Raw genomic sequence first — 17,099 nt, forward strand, 5'->3', positions numbered from 1 at the left:
TAGCCTTAAAAATATTCATGTGGTATTATTTCAGGGACTCTGAATTGAGTCCTTTATCTCAAAAAAAGGAAAAAAAAATATTGAATTTGATATTTTAATTTTCTAATTAGATATTCTGCAATTGGAGATGTGTTCGTTTGCTTTTCAAAAGGTAATACTCTAAACCTTATCAGTCTTTTATAAGTCAATGTGAACAAGCTTATAAGAATCTTTCTTAGAGCCATGTGTAAATAAAAAGGATTCCAGGACAAGAGAGTTTCTGGAAGAGGGGAAGGAAAACAATATGACAGGAAAAAACTCAGAGCAAAAGGAAGGATGGTAACAATAAGGGCAAACTTCAGCCATTTCATTTTTTTCCAGGCCTCTGTCCTTAGTAAGGAGAAGGAAATGGCAACCCACTCCAATATTCTTGCCTAGAGAATCCCGTGGACAGAGGAGACTGGTGGGCTGCTGTCCATAGAGTCTCACAGAGTCAGATACGACTGAAGCGACTTAGCATGAATGCATGCATTGGAGAAGGAGATGGCAACCCATTCCAATATTCTTGCCTAGAGAATCCCAGGGACAGAGGAGCCTGGTGGGCTGCCGTCTATGGGTCACAGAGAGTCAGTCGGACACAACTGAAGTGACTTGGCAGCAGCAGCAGTCTATAGTAATGTGCATTTATGTGTTAAAAGCAGGTGATGAGAGAGAGGAAAAAAAAAATCCTATAGGGACATTAGATTCGCTGTTAAGGTTCTCTTTCTTTTTTGGTTTAGTAAGTTAAAATAACCCACTCCAGTGTTATTGTTAGAACAACCCACTCCAGTGTTCTTGCCTGGAGAATCCCAGGGACAGGGGAGCCTGGTGGGCTGCCGTCCACAGGGTCGCACAGAGTCGGGCACGACTGAAGCGACTCAGCAGCAGCAGCAGCAGCAGCAAGTTAAAATAAAAATAGCTTTCAAGATTCAAAGCCTTTTATCACTCTCACAAGAACAACAACAAAAAAATCTTTTCTGATGTGATTGCTTCATTATTTGAACACAGTAGCCTAAATTCAAGAAAACAAGAGTGTATATGATGAGAGAACTTTCTTTACTTACTGTGTGTGTATTTGAAAGCAAGCTTCTTTTGTTGGGGGGAAAAAAAATGACGTGATGGTGAAAAGTTGAGTCCCCAGAGAATTTATGTTGTGATTTTCAATTCCAGCTCACTGCAGTCGACGCAGACGAAGGGTCAAACGGGGAGATCACATATGAAATCCTGGTTGGGGCTCAGGGAGACTTCATCATCAATAAAACAACAGGGCTTATCACCATCGCTCCGGGGGTGGAATTGATGGTTGGACGGACTTACGCGCTCACCGTCCAAGCAGCGGATAATGCTCCTCCAGCAGAGAGAAGGTAATTTATATCAGAACCAATGCAGTCTTTTCATCGGTCTGGTTTAACCCCATAATTAAATTTAAGAAGCGCAGCGAGCATTCTTTTATCTTATAAACATCTAAATTGGACCAGAAAATCAGAGAGACTAGTTTCTCAGGAACTGCATATTCTTCTTTTGTCAAATTGCGGAAAAAGTATGATAAAGTCAAGATTAAGCCACAAAATAATGAACTATGATTCCAAGATGTGAAGGATGCAAGTCTCTGTTGGGAGGGGGAGTGGGAACTGGGAAATATCAGAAGCCTGTGTCCAATATATTATGAAAAGTAAGGTTGCTACTGCGAGCTCATAGATAACGTGCAACACATGATGTCTCAGGGATTTGAAGCCATCCCTCAGTGTCTGGATAATTATTTTTAAATTATATAAATATATATATATATATATAATTTTATCTAGAAAATCATTATATATAATATAATCATATATATGTATACATATATATATGAGAAAAACATTAAGAGAAAGCAAAGTAAAAAGACTTTCAATTATTACAACTACATTTATTTATTCCCCCACCTGAGATCTTTCTTTTATTTCTTGTTTGTTCCAAATTTCAGGATGCATTTTAAGAAAATGTAAACTTAATATTAATACATTATTGAATCTTTCTAGGAACTTTATGTCTCTTCATTTGCCCATGTTTTCTTTTGTATCCTTTAGTAGATTTTATTTTCAAAAATTTTTTTTACAAATGTCCTATACATTTTTTTAAATTTAATTTAATTTTATTTCTTAACTTAACAATATTTTATTGGTTTTGCCATATATCAACATGAATCTGCCACAGGTATACATGTGTTCCCCATCCTGAACCCTCCTCCCTCCTGCCTCCCCATACCATCCCTCTGGGTCGTCCCAGTGCACCAGCCCCAAGCATCCAGTACCGTGCATAGAACCTGGACTGGCGACTCTTTTCATACATGATATTATACATGTTTCAATGCCATTCTCCCAAATCATCCCACCCTCTCCCTCTCCCACAGAGTCCAAAAGACTGTTCTATACATCATTGTCTCTTCTGCTGTCTCGTATACAGGGTTATTGTTACCATCTTTCTTAATTCCATATATATGCGTTAGTATACTGTATTAGTGTTTTTCTTTCTGGCTTACTTCATTCTATATGGTAGGCTCCAGTTTCATCCACCTCATTAGAACTGATTCAAATGTATTCCTCCATTGTGTATATTTACCACAGCTTTCTTATCCATTCATCTGCTAGTGGACATCTAGGTTGCTTCCATGTCCTGGCTATTATAAACAGTGCTGCGATGAACATTGGGGTACACGTGTCTCTTTCAATTCTGGTTTCCTCAGTCTGTATAGCCAGCAGTGGGATTGCTGGATCATAAGGCAGTTCTATTTCCAGTTTTTTAAGGAATCTCCACACTGTTCTCCATAGTGGCTGTACTAGTTTGCATTCCCACCAACAGTGTAAGAGGGTTCCCTTTTTTCCACACCCACTCCAGCATTTATTGCTTGTAGACTTTTGGATCGCCAGGATGTTTCTCATTTTTTGTTATTGTAAATGGACTCCTTTCTTGTTCTTCTAATTGGCTGACATTTACACATACAAAAGTTATTAACCTATATTAATTTTAACACACTTTCTTAATTCTCATATTTTTATAGCTTTCCAGTTCGTATTTTTATATTATCTAATAATACATTTTAAAAGTAGTGATACTTTGATGTCCTTCTTTTTGTTTATTTTGTTCTCTTTAATTTCATTTGATAGTACTTCCAATAAAAATGTTTGTCTTGATTTTAATTAGGAAGGCCTCCCATGTTTTCCTAGTATATTGGTTTATGGTTAAAAAACATTTTACTATGTTAATAAAGCATTCATCTATTTGTATTTTATTGACTTTTAAAAAATAAGAATGGTCATTTATTCAAGTCAAATAATCCATCAACTATGAAAGCAGTAATGACTTTTCTTTTTGAGCTAATGCTAGGATGACTGATCTTAATACAGTTCTAAAATATATCTATTTTTCATTCCTGATATAAATCCCACTAGGCTTTGGTGTTTTAATCTTGAAATAAACTCCTGGATTATGTTTGTTGGTATCTTATTTAATGAAATCCATCCATGCTTCTCTTTTTGAGAAACTTTTGTGAAGGCTTTATATAGTTTTTATGATACTACATAGATTAAATAAACAAAAATACAAAGGAACACAAAAAAGAATTAATAAGTCCAACAACTATATGAATTACTTGTATCTCTAAAGTCAATAAATCCAAATTCAATTCTCTGAAAAATAAATAAAAACATAGATAAATTGATAACTATCAGCTAGCCCAGTCAAAGAGTAGGAGAAAGTAGAACTTTGCCTAATAAATTCTGAGAGGGAAATGACATAGAAACAGAAGAAATTGGAAGAATAATTAAGAGACAGCTTTGCTTTAAATAGATGCAAAAACTTAAAAACATGGATAAAATGGATAACTTTTCAAGAAGTTATAATTTACCAAAACCAATTGCAAAGATTAAGAATTCTTAAGAGATCAATTCTGTAGAGGAAAATACTACCCCAAACTATAGCAAGGCAAGAAAGTTTGACAGAACTGTAACAAAACCACTGACCATTAAAACCCCTCCAGAGCAGAAAATTGGACATTATTTTCCCCGAAGCATAACCACGTGAGAGACTTTTCTCTTCACATCCCTCTTATCATTAATCATAGACATTTCATAGAACCCTGTATTTCCTCATTGATATGTCTAGACTGTTCTTTCTCTTGTTTCTCAATATTTTATCTTTTAATCTCATTGCATAAGAATGAATGTACTTTCCAGTCCTCCTTGCTACTCCCATCTGCAGAGGACAGATCCTGCCTCCATTTTCTCCCACTGTTATTTATAAACCTGTAGGTCACTCCGGCAGAGTTTAGTTTTTGCCTGCTTGGCATTCACTTCAACAGTATGTTTGTCAAAAAGCTTAGTGACTTCATTGTCCAGCGTGGTAGAAAGCATCTCCAAATTTGCAGTTGTTTTGGCCAGGATCTCTGGAGCCCTCCTCAGTGCTTATTTTTCAAACTCCAAATATAATCTTGAGCAACAAATCTAAGCTCTAACCTGAAAACATTCAGAAAACAAGAAATCCCACTACTTTCATTAGTAACATCACAGTCTAAGCCATTGTTCTCTCTAGTCTATAGTGTTGAAAACCTCTTCTAATGAGAAGTCTAATTAGACTTCTGCCTGAGCCCCCTTCAGAGTCTCTTCTCAATACAATAGCTTGGGTGATTCTGATAACATAGAACACATCTCTTCCTTTTGCATAGATTTCTAGAGTCTTCACATCTCACTCTGTGTAAAAGGCAACATCATTAAAAGGGCCAGTGGAGCCCCGCCCAGTTTGTCCTGGTAGCAGCCACAGAACACTTCCTCATGTCACCTCTTCACATTTGCCTGGCCTTCTACTGTGTTGTTTGTCTTAGTCCACTCCAGTTATCACACTGGTCTCCTCTCTGTCTCTGAGACTTGCACCCACTTGCAAACCTTTGAACTTGACTTTCATCTCCTTTCAGCCTGCAGTGGTTTTATCCTCAGATTTCTTTGTGGCCTTATTCCTTCAAGGTCATTACCCAATCATCACTTTGTCTGTGAATCCTTTTCTAACAACCTGTTTGCAACTACAACAAGCTCTCAATGCTTTTATAGCCCTTTCCTAGTATTATCTGATGCACTGAAAGTACTACCATGAAATGCACTATATGCATTTTTGTTTAGAGGATGAATTTCATTGTCTGCCTTGCTTCTTCTCCACTAGCTAGTTCAAAAGCATAAGAATCATTGTGGTTCAGTTTTCTCTTTTTCCCAGAAGTCAAAACAATTTCTGAACGCCCTAAGTTCTAAACAAGCATCTTTTTTGTTTCTTTTCCTAGATTTTTAATAAATGTCATTTTGGGTTTTTAAATAGATGAATTGGATTAATAGATGATATGACACAAAACTCAGTTTTTTTTAGAGTTTCCCAAACAAAGAGTTAGATTTGAAATTCTGCCTTCCCAGAAAGTATACACCAGTTCTCTCCTGCTGCTGCTGCTAAGTGGCTTCAGTTGTGTCCGACTCTGTGCGACCCCAGAGACGGCAGCCGACCAGGCTCCCCCTTCCCTAGGATTCTCCAGGCAAGAACACTGGAGTGGGTTGCCATTTCCTTCTCCAATACATGAAAGTGAAAAGTGAAAGTGAAGTTGCTCCTAGTCCCTATTAAATTAAAAAAAAATATATATATATATATAGGTGTCTGTGACAGTAAGATTTTCTACCCAGTCCAATAAACCATTTATTACATAACTACCATTTATGAGAGTACAAAGATAAACATAGTAATTGTCATTTGCAGGCCAAAAGAAAAATTACAGTGAATTGTAGAAAGTAGAACTATAAATAAATCAATTTACCATGGTGAAGTTGAGATTGAGGTAAATTCTCAGCTTTCTGGGACATTGATGAGGGCACTTGTCATAACAGGGGAGTATTTAGAAGATCTACTAAACAAGATGAGTTAGGAGAATGAGCAGAGGTTGACCACATTAAAAAATAATAATAATAATAAAGCCCATCACATTATTTATACAACTGGAGAAGTCTGAAATAACTTGGATATTTTGGATTTTAGATATTTTGGATAATTGCAAGTCAGTCAGCAAATCAGTATATTAACTATAATTCAGAGGGTCAGTAGAGTTAAGGGTCATATCATGGAAAATTTAATTTGTTTTCTTAAGAAGCTTGGAGTTATCTAGTCAATGGAAGCAATGGAAGGACTTTAAAACATAAATTCATCTGATAGAGTTTGGTTTCAGGAAAATCACTCTGGTTCCCCTATAGAAGATAGATTTGAGGGAAGATGAAGCTGAAGGCAGGCTTCCCCAATGGCTCAATGGTAAAGACTCTGCCTGCCAATGTAGGAGCCTCAGGTTTGATCCTTGGGTCATAAAGGTCCCCTGGAGAAGGGAATGGCAACCCACTCCAGTAGTCTTGCCTGGAGAATTCCATGGAAAGAGGAGCTTGGTGGGCTATATAGTCCATGGGGTCACAAAGAATCAGATATGACTTAGCAACTGAACAACAAACAGCAAAAGCTGTAGGTAGAGAGATGAGGCAGAACACCTCCACTAAGAAAACGTTGCTGATGGGTTGAACTGGACCATCAGTAAGGAAAAATGGAGAGAAGCAATTATTAAAAATTGAAAGTCTCTCCCAGGTTTTTATCTAAGCTGACTGATTGGTAGCAATGTCAATAAGGCACACATATTTGAGTGAAAGGGAAGAGCTCAATTTCATACACATTTACTTGTATTTACTTGGAATAAATATATTAATATATTCAAAAAGAAAATGGATATACATGTCTGAATGTGAGAAGACATTCAAGGGCTATATCTTGTGTAGAAACAAATAGAATTCATTTATACAGTGAATAGTTACGGAATTCAAAATGAGAGTCTACGTTTGAATGAATTTAAAATAATAGTGTCATTTATGCTGGGTTATTCTGAAGGGACGTTAAGATGACTGATACTATTTAATTAATGTGCCAGGGCTAGACATCATGCTAGTGACCTTTATATATAATTTTTAATCTTAACAAAAAAATTGTAACTCTTGCATAGCTCTATTTATTTTTATAAACCAAAAATAAAAACTGAAAAGGATAACTTACTTGGGTACATGACCCCTTGCCCACATTCATAAAAAAGTGTTGATAACCATAGTAAACAAGAGGTAGAAACATAACTTGAACTCAGGACTCTTAGATTCTAAAATCTTCCCCTTCATTCTGTTCCATATCCATAACCCTTAGTAGTTATTATTCTGGTGAAAAAATGATAAGATAGTAATAATATTAATGCTAATTATAAACATAAATATATCTTGTCTTTATTATTTAAAATGTTATTAAAACCCAATAATAGTCATCTATTTATTTTGTAACTTATTTTCATTGAAGATAGTGCTGTACTAAATAGATGTCTAATCTATATGTGCATGCATATTATGATTAATATTTTTAGACAACTTTATTATTTAGTGAGTGAGATTTTAAATTTGCTTTGAAGTTCCGGTTTGCAAGTCATATTGCTGATTTGCCTTGATAAGCCTTTGTTTACAGTAATTTGTAGTCTAACTGGTTTTTACTTAAATCAAATTGTATTCTACTCCTAGAAACAAAGTGGCATTTTCAGAATTTGAATATACAGGTCTTTTCAGTGATATGAGGCATTTATTTGACTTAGTCTCACTGTTTTCTTTATAGACCATGGTTTGGGCACTAAAAGACCACCTTATGATGGTTGATTATCAAGTGGGACCTGCAGAGAGTAAAATCCATATACCTCCATCCTACCTGCCACAATAATGTTATGTTTCCCTAGAATAATGACACTTGCTATTTTCTGGAGGGAAATTAGTCTTTCAGATTGAGTTGATGATTGAACTGAAGAGTTGTGAGGCTTTGCTTTCAGTATTTCTTTTGGAAAAAGATGCCCTTAGAAAATTATGAACATAAAAATATAGATTGTGGCATATTTTACAAACTGATCCAGACGACAGCAGTGACATGTAGACCTAATTAAATGATAACACTAAAAGCAATGATGATTTTCTGTCTTATTCTTTTCTAATAAACAACCTCAATTCTAAATGTCAATAACACTGACTCTCAAAATGAAGATTTATGAATTAACTAGCAGAAGAATTAACTGTTGATATGCTTGTTATTCTAATTGATTAAACTAGCCAAAGAATTAGAGTAAGAGGAGCCATAGTCTATAGTGGTTTTGTTTGGGGGAATTTTCTTTTTTTTCAGTTATTGATAAAACAGAAGAGGACAAAACAAAAGATTTTTAAAAAGTAGTAAGATACGTTAGATAGTGTTTACTTTTTGTCTGTAAGTCTTCTTGTATGTAACTGCATTAAATTAAGTAAATATTTAATCTTAGTATGAGTTAAAGTACTACTATTAAGTATTTATCAAAATGTATAGATAAAATTCAATCCCTTCCCCCAAATATAAAACAAATCATGATAAAACAACTGATGCCTGGCAAGGAATACTTTTTTGATAATCTATTTTCATGGAATTCAAGGTTGTATCTAACTAACACAATATTAAATCACCCATTCTCAAATAAAATTATTTTTCAATTATGAATATATGTATTTTAAAATAACTTCACATTATATATTTAACATTAATAATAAAAAATTTATGGAAGTATTCATTTTAGAAAAATTGTACTGAGTTTCCTCTTGGGAAGCACTAGAAATATAAGACAAGATGAGCTTTTTGCCCTCACAGCATTCATATAGAGGCACTGGTAAATCTGGTTATAGCATAGTATAATTACAAGTGCAGTTTAACTTGGACAGGAAGGAAAATGAGGTATCCTAGCAGAAAAAAACAATAAAAGCAACGATACAGAGACACAGCAAAGTATTGTCTGCTGTGGGAACTGTTAAAATCTATCAACCAATCCCCATTGTTGTTAAACTGAAATTTAAATCAGTAAGTAGAGCACATGAGTACCAGAAGGCTGTGACTCTTGCTCATCTCTCTAGTCTTAATTCCTACCATTGCCCTAATTATATCTTTTTCTTTAGTTGTACAAAAGGTATTGTTTTCTTATTTATTGGTCTCTGAATTTGCACACATGTTTTTCCCTGTCTGTAACGCCCTGTGGTTTTTATACCTACGTGCATCTTGTCCCTGTAACTTTCCCTGAGAAATTTCTCTTAAGTCTTATGTTAGTTTTAAATCTGGGAGTGTTGCTCCTATGGATCCCTGTATGTATTTCCAAAATAATAGAACCTATGAACACTGAAGTGTAAATACAGCTTTTTTATTGTGATATTGGTGAAGACAAAGGAAAAAAAAAGTTAAGCTTTTATTTTGATGATCCTCTTAGAAACAAGGTAGAAATATAGAGTTACAAATAGATACCTCATAGCATGTGTTGACACATTTAAAAGAAAATTACTATACAGACTGTGCAATCTTCTAAATGTCAAGAACATTATCTCAGTACCACTGAGTAGTATTGTCATATCCAAAAAATGTGACTTTTTATTTTCTTAAAAATTATACCATTTTTGAAGTTAAAGCTTCTTAGGCCTCTCTTCACAACCTCTTTTTATTTATATTTTATTTTGTTCTTAAAAACAAAATGCTATGGGTGAAGTTTGATTCATAATATAAACAATTAAAATTGATTGTGATATTATAGTCTGATCCAAATACTTCAAAGTTGTGATTTTCTGTGAGATAACATCCTTCCTTGCAAACCACAGATGTTTTATGCTCTCACACAGAAACATACACACACACATCAGATAATTAAAAAGTCTTGTTTACTTCCCAGTTTTGTTCATGTAGAATGTGGGGAGAAAAGGCAGGCAGATTTTAAATTTGTAAGTTTTGCCTTTGAGTTTGTCTTCTGTTGCTAATTGTCTTCACAACCTTGAATCTCTCACTTAATCTTTCTGATTTTCTAATATTCTTTCATAAAATGAGAGTTAAACTAGATGGTTTCCAGGGTCTTTTAAAAACATATGATTATCTGAGAAGTTACACCACCTTTCTTACTCTACTTTGAACTCATTACCAAATGAGAAATAAAAACTTTATGATTTTTGTGTTTATAGATTTATCTACTATAAATCTGACTATATTATAAAAATAAAATTTACATCATATAGATTCTCAGTTTTATGCATTTAAGACTAGCTGTAAAATGTAATACAAAGTGTTCCCATAGAATGTTATTATTTACCTTGTGACTGTCCTGTTTTGTTATGTGCTTAATTAATGATATTGAATTACTAATCTTTATACAGCATTAATGATATTATTTTATTGTTAATACTAATAGGATTCAATTTTAGAAAGCTAACTCTGACACTATATTAACATCAGGGCTAAAAAGAGGATAGAGTTTTAGAAGGCCATAACCATCAAGAAGGTTGGTGCTTATTTCAACTTATTGTAGCAAAGTGCCAGGATGTTAAAGATGAAAAACTTAAGACCTTGAAATATGATCGTACTCAAATAACTCTAAAATCCAAATGTGTGTGTGAGGGGAAAGGGTTGGGAATGATTAGTGATTCTAGCATTTGAATTACTGGAAAGGAGCAAAGGAAGCGAAGAAGTAAGTGCAGATGAAGGAGACAGTCATGATGGACCTTGGTGTTCACTGGCTTGTGCCTTGGGAAATAGAATCTTTTTTTGTTTTGCATTTAATTTTTTGCTTCTCTGTGCCAAATACACAAGCTTCTTATGAGTTAGAAGTCATTACTGTAGGGTTGTGGATGTAAACAGTTTAGTCAAAGGGGGAAGAATAAGGAAATATGTAAAGTACAATAAGTTTAGCATAAATTATACCTTTAAGAGCAGAAAGAGACCCATGTTCAGACAAAACTTTTATAAAGTATTCCACACCAGTAAGTTGAAGCTCTAATGAATATCAAAAACAGGAAGGTTCTAGATTTTTGAAAGGAAACTTTGAATTTAGAGTACAGGTGTTTTTTAGGTCAAAAAAGTGAGGGACTCTCTTGCCTCCAGGGTTACTAAGGACAGTTTTAGGTCAGCTTGTAGAGGAATCCCCTGGACTCCAAACTTAAAAGGCAGGGGAATCTGCATGTTTTACTCCCCATGAACTTCTGGGACCCTGGTCTTCTAAATCAAATTTGTGTGAGAAAAACCTTATATATTCATGGAAAATGTAGATTTCCAGTCCCACACCAAAAGATTAGGATCCAGTATGTCTAAACCCTAACACAACCACAATCCACTCGGGAAAGGAGAGAGGATACTGCACCTGTAGATTTTAGCTTAGAAAAGTGGAAAAATGCAATTAAAATGTAAAATATTTAAAGGGATATGAATAAGATAAATGCAAGCTTATTAATTCCACTTCAAAGAATAGAATAAGAAACGTTATTTTGAATAGTTACCAATAATAACTGATATATGTATGTTTTTCAGTATGTACTTCCCTGGCATCTCAGATGGTAAAGAATCTCCCTGTGATTCTGGAGACCTGGGTTTGATCCCTTGGTCGTGGAGATCCCATGGAAAAAGGATTGGCTACCCGCTACAGTGTTCTCGCCTGGAGAATTCCATGGACAGAAGAGCCTGATGGGCTACAGTCCATGAGGTCCCAGAGTCAGACACACCTGAGCAGCTAACACTTTCACTTGACTTCATATATTTATATATACATACATACACATGTGCACACCCACACACACATATTTAACCCTTATGCTAATCTTAATGTTATTATTATATTTAGTTATCAGATGCAGATCAGATCAGATCAGTCAGTCGCTCAGTCGTGTCCGACTCTTTGCGACCCCATGAATTGCAGCACACCAGGCCTCCTAGTCCATCACCAACTCCCGGAGTTCACTGAGACTCACGTCCATCGAGTCAGTGATGCCATTCAGTCATCTCATCCTCTGTCGTCCCCTTCTCCTCCTGCCCCCAATCCCTCCCAGCATCAGAGTCTTTTCCAATGAGTCAACTCTTCGCATGAGGTGGCCAAAGTACTGGAGTTTCAGATAGTGAAACTGAAAGAAGTCAGTTGCCTATGATCATATCTGGTAGCATCAAAATTTTAACCTAGGAATGTGTGGTTAAAAATCCAGTGCTCAACATTGCTCAGCTAGGATTATTATCAATATGGTGGAGGGTAAATGTTATTGGGTTTATTATGCACAGAGGATGTGCCAGCAGCAAAAAGGAAGAAATAGTAAAATGTGTGAATCACTTTATATGTAACAAACACTAAGAAAATAACTCAGAATGATGAAGGGTAATATTAGCAGTAATGTTTATCTTGGGATGGCTGTTGGAATGAGATCACCACCTGGGAGAATAATATGCCCACTCATACTGACAATTACTTGATTCCCACATAATGAAAAGTGGGGCTCTTTGCACACTAAAATTTTTAACTTCCTGATATTTCTCTTTTTCATCTATCCATTATAGTTGTTGTTTAGTCACTGAGTCATGTCTGACTCTTTTGCGATCCCGTGGACTGTATATAACCTGCAAGGCTCCTCTCTCCATGGAATTGCCCAGGCAAGAATACTGGCATGGATTACCATTTCCTTCTCTAGGGGATCTTCCCGACTCAGGGATCAAATTTGGGTTTCCTGCATGGCGGGGGGGTTCTATACCACTGAGCCACCAGGGAATCCCGCCATTATAGTACTGATAAGGGTAAACTTGATACCTCTAAGTTTATAAGCAACATTTCACCATCCATTTTAACCTACTTTAAATATCTTACCCTTAAAACACGAATTGTAAAAAAAAAAATTAGAAAAGCAATTATATTTTGATTAATTTTAATGGTGAATTTTAATAATCAGATGATATCAGAGCAAGAAATAATGCAGATGCATTAACTAATTATGAAGTCTAAAAGATTTTAATTTAGATTGAGATTGCTTTGGAACAATATTGTGGTAAATATAAGTATGAATTTTTTTAAGTCACTGCAAATTTTTAGAGGTACTTAGTATTCTACAGGTATCTATTCTACTGAGAATATGTTCAGAAAAGATTTAAACTTAGGCATATTATAAGGTGATAAGCTAAAAAAAAATTTTTCTTTGCCAATAAACTGTGGAAAATTCTGAAAGAGGTGGGAATACCAGACCACCTGACCAACCTCTTGAGAAACCTATATGCAGGTCAGGAAGCAACAGTTCGAACTGGACATGGAACAACAGACTGGTTCCAGATAGAAAAATGAGTACGTCAAGGCTGTATATTGTTACCCTGCTTATTTAACTTATATGCAGAGTACATCGTGAGAAACGCTGGGCTGGAAGAAGCACAAGCTGGTATCAAGATTGCCGGGAGAAATATCAATAACCTCAGAAATGCAGATGACACCACCCTTATGGCAGAAAGTGAAGAGGAACTAAAAAGCCTCTTGATGAAAGTGAAAGACGAAAGTGAAAAAGTTGGCTTAAAGCTCTACATTCAGAAAACTAAGATCATGGCATCTGGTCCCATCATTTCATGGGAAATAGATGGGGAAACAGTGGAAACAGTGTCAGACTTTTTATTTTTGGGGGCTCCAAAATCACTGCAGATGGTGACTGCAGCCATGAAATTAAAAGACGCTTACTCCTTGGAAGGAAAGTTATGACAAACCTAGATAGCATATTCAAAAGCAGAGACATTACTTTGCCAACAAAGGTTCGTCTAGTCAAGGCTATGGTTTTTTCCAGTAGTCATGTATGAATGTGAGAGTTGAACTGTGAAGAAAGCTGAACGCTGAAGAATTGATGCTTTTGAATTATGGTGTTGGAGAAGACACTTGAGAGTCCCTTGGACTGCAAGGAGATCCAACCAGTCCATTCTGAAGGAGATCAGCCCTGGGATTTCTTTGGAAGGAATGATGCTAAAGCTGAAACTCCAGTACTTTGGCCAACTCATGCGAAGAGTTGACTCATTGGAAAAGACTGATGCTGGGAGGGATTGGGGGCAGGATGAGAAGGGGACTACAGAGGATGAGATGGCTGGATGGCATCACCGACTCGATGGACGTGAGTCTGAGTGAACTCTGGGAGTTGGTGATGGACTAGGAGGCCTGGTGTGCTGCAATTCATGAGGTGGCAAAGAGTTGGACAGGACTGAGTGACTGAACTGAACTGAACTGATGATCTGTATTTCTCTTAATAGCTTTCAAAGTAAACAAATATAGATTAATAATCTCAGAAAAATGTTTTCAGTAACATGTTTTTAACTGATGCACTTAAAGATTTTTGGGCTACTTTAAGAAAATTTGGGCCCCCAAATAGAAACTATAAGAAATGTGTTTTGAATAAAAAGGCATGATTTTGTTAAAATAAGTTAAAGCATACACTCAGGCAATGGTGGCATGTTTTTATGATAGAATACTAACTTTGTAAACCCCAGGTCTCATTAATATAGTCTAGACTACGTTTCTTCTGTACCAATCTTGAATATGTTGCTTCTTCAGCTTTTGCTACTTAAGGAAATTTCAGAGTTTAGATATATCAATAAAGGTGATTATATCAATGCTAATGGTTTTGTCCTTCTAATAGTAGAATAACTTGTGTCCCTCAAAAACAAATGTCCATCGATCTAAGCCTTCAGTTAAATCTAACTTCCAAATTTTTATATTATACTCTTTAAAGAAGACTTAAAAACAGATTTGGTATTGTTTGCAACTATTTTACACAACTGTTACTTTATGATCCTGACTCTTGACATGCATTTCATTAAGCCATTGATGTCAGCAATAAAGCTAATAAAACACAGCCCATATTTTGTTTTCTGTGTTATTTTAATCAATACTCCCTCTGCTGGTTTAATAGGAAGAAATCCCCAAGGACAGCTCTTATTACCAAATATTTAGAGTAGTTTTTTTGCTATTAGAGAAGCATTACAAAATAAAGTCAAAAGTCAAGGCAATTTAATTCATTACCCCTATTTGCACAGTTATTTCTTTTTAATTCACACTATTAATGTAAGTAGGAAAAATCCATACCTGAGACATGTTTTTTTTTTTCCTTTTGCTAAGATAATTTCATAAAAACATCATCTTTTGGTAGTAGCTTTTGTTTTTCCACCCTTTTATTCTGAATTGCTTTATTATTTCCCATAAAAATTCAGAATTTCTCTCTCCTGTAAACCCAACAACAGAATATCAAATGCACTCTGTCATTAAATGTGATGTAGATTTTTACCCGTCTTGTTTGCTTCTCTTTCTCTGCAGGCATTCCATCTGCACTGTGTACATTGAAGTGCTTCCTCCAAATAATCAAAGCCCTCCTCGCTTTCCCCAGCTGATGTATAGCCTTGAAATCAGTGAGGCCATGAGGATCGGTGCTGTTTTATTAAATCTACAGGTATGCTCCTTAGTTTACATATAAAATTCTAGCAACAACCTTGAAGGCTAATGGGTTTAATATCCATGCAAGAAGGGAGAAAACCTCACATGTCACTTACACTCTGATGAATGACAATTCCATCTGGAAAGGAAAGTAGGGATAATATGGATGGAGGGTTTCCACAGCAAATCTATTCTATTGATTGCCACTATTGAAGCACTAACGTTAGCTGGCAGGAATTAGCTGCAGTCATCACAAGAGGGAATGAAAGGATTGGAAGCATGCACTTGAATATCTTATACTTTGCATCCAAAGTGTTTGCAGCTGACTCTTGTGTTCTGTCTTGGATTCCTTTGCCCCGGCAGGATTTATTTTTGCTGCAGTGTTCAGTATAGAAAATGACTTTAGATTCACCAACTGATGGTAGACATTCTAATTCAGAGGTAGACAATTTTATTTTGTGACCATGGGAAAACCTTGTAATTGCTGTGCCTCAGTTTATTTGTTTAGATGAAGGGGGTAGATTTAGGTGATATTTCCATTTGCAGCTCTTGATACTTGGGCATATGAGTTACTTGCAGAATGATAGCTTGATTTTCACAATTTATATATTCCTGGCTAAAGCATATTTGGCCAGAAAATGCTATATTTTCAACTGAACCTACAGTTTCAAGTTGGGCTACTTGTACTGTTGATGATAACTGTCACTTGCTATAAAACTCATGAGTGCAAGACATTACTTTATCTACGGATATTCAGAGGACAGAGAATTTATCATCTCCTAGTGTTATATGGGAATAGCAGGAGTTGCTGACATGAGAATTCAGGAAGCTGCCTTTGAAGATTAGAAGAGTTGTTTTTTGTTTTTTTGTTTTTTTCTTCAAATATGATGATTTAGGAAAATCCCAGCATTGATCTTTGTCATCAAATGAGATGACATGAGGCATCTTGCAATCCTTTTTGAATACAGACACCCTCTCTCTCAAACCCTGATGATATAAAATTAAAGGTTCCACCGAATGTTTACACTAGAAGGAGTGCTGAAAATAATGAAACATATCAACCTCATTATCTAAATGTGGGAAATGAATCTTATAGAAAGTAAATGGGGCCTAAATCAGTTGATGAAATTATCAACATTTCCAAAACAAAGCTCATTCTGTTATACTCTGCTCATTTTCTGAGGCTGCTAAAATTCTGGCTGGCATTACCAGATACTTCTTTTTACCTCTGCTCTTTTCTCTATTTTATTGCTTTTTATCTAGGTAACTAGAGTGAATTTACTTCTGTTTGTCATTTACTATTAAAACATAGGGAAATAAAATTATATAAAAGTAAATATATTAGTAATAAGGAAATTTGGGGGATTTTAATGGATAAAATAGGCTTCCTTGGTGGCTCAAACAATAGAGAATCTGCCTGCAATGCAGGAGACCCGGATTCAATCCCTGGTCCTAGAAGATCCCCTGGAAAATGAAAAGTCTCTCCATTCCAGTATTCTTGCCTGAGTCCCTTGGACTGCAAGGAGATCAAACCAGTCAATCGTAAAGGAAATCAACTCTGAATATTCATTGGAAGGACTGATGGTGAAGCTGAAGCTACAATACTTTGGCGACCTCCTACAAAGAGCCAAGTCACTGAAAAAGACCCTGATGCTAGGAAAGATTGAGGGCAGGAGGAGAAGCTGATGGCAGAGGATGAGATGGTTGTGTGGCATCACTGACTCAAAGGACATGAGTTTGAGCACACTCTGGGAGATAATGAAGGATAAGGTAG

At 35.7% G+C, this 17,099-nt stretch overlaps 1 protein-coding gene across 1 annotated transcript in view; it reads left to right on the forward strand.

The window, feature by feature from the left end:
- Positions 1 to 17,099, forward strand: part of PCDH15 (protocadherin related 15) — a 1,036,870-nt gene that overhangs the window by 687,382 nt on the left and 332,389 nt on the right. The window contains exons 14-15 of the mRNA XM_070780422.1: positions 1,189 to 1,382; positions 15,209 to 15,341. Coding sequence (XP_070636523.1) covers positions 1,189 to 1,382; positions 15,209 to 15,341 — 327 coding nt within the window. The remainder of the gene's footprint in view (positions 1 to 1,188; positions 1,383 to 15,208; positions 15,342 to 17,099) is intronic.

Source organism: Bos indicus, chromosome 26 (assembly GCF_029378745.1).
Source record: "Bos indicus isolate NIAB-ARS_2022 breed Sahiwal x Tharparkar chromosome 26, NIAB-ARS_B.indTharparkar_mat_pri_1.0, whole genome shotgun sequence".
In the NCBI taxonomy this organism is placed as follows: Eukaryota; Metazoa; Chordata; class Mammalia; order Artiodactyla; family Bovidae; genus Bos; species Bos indicus.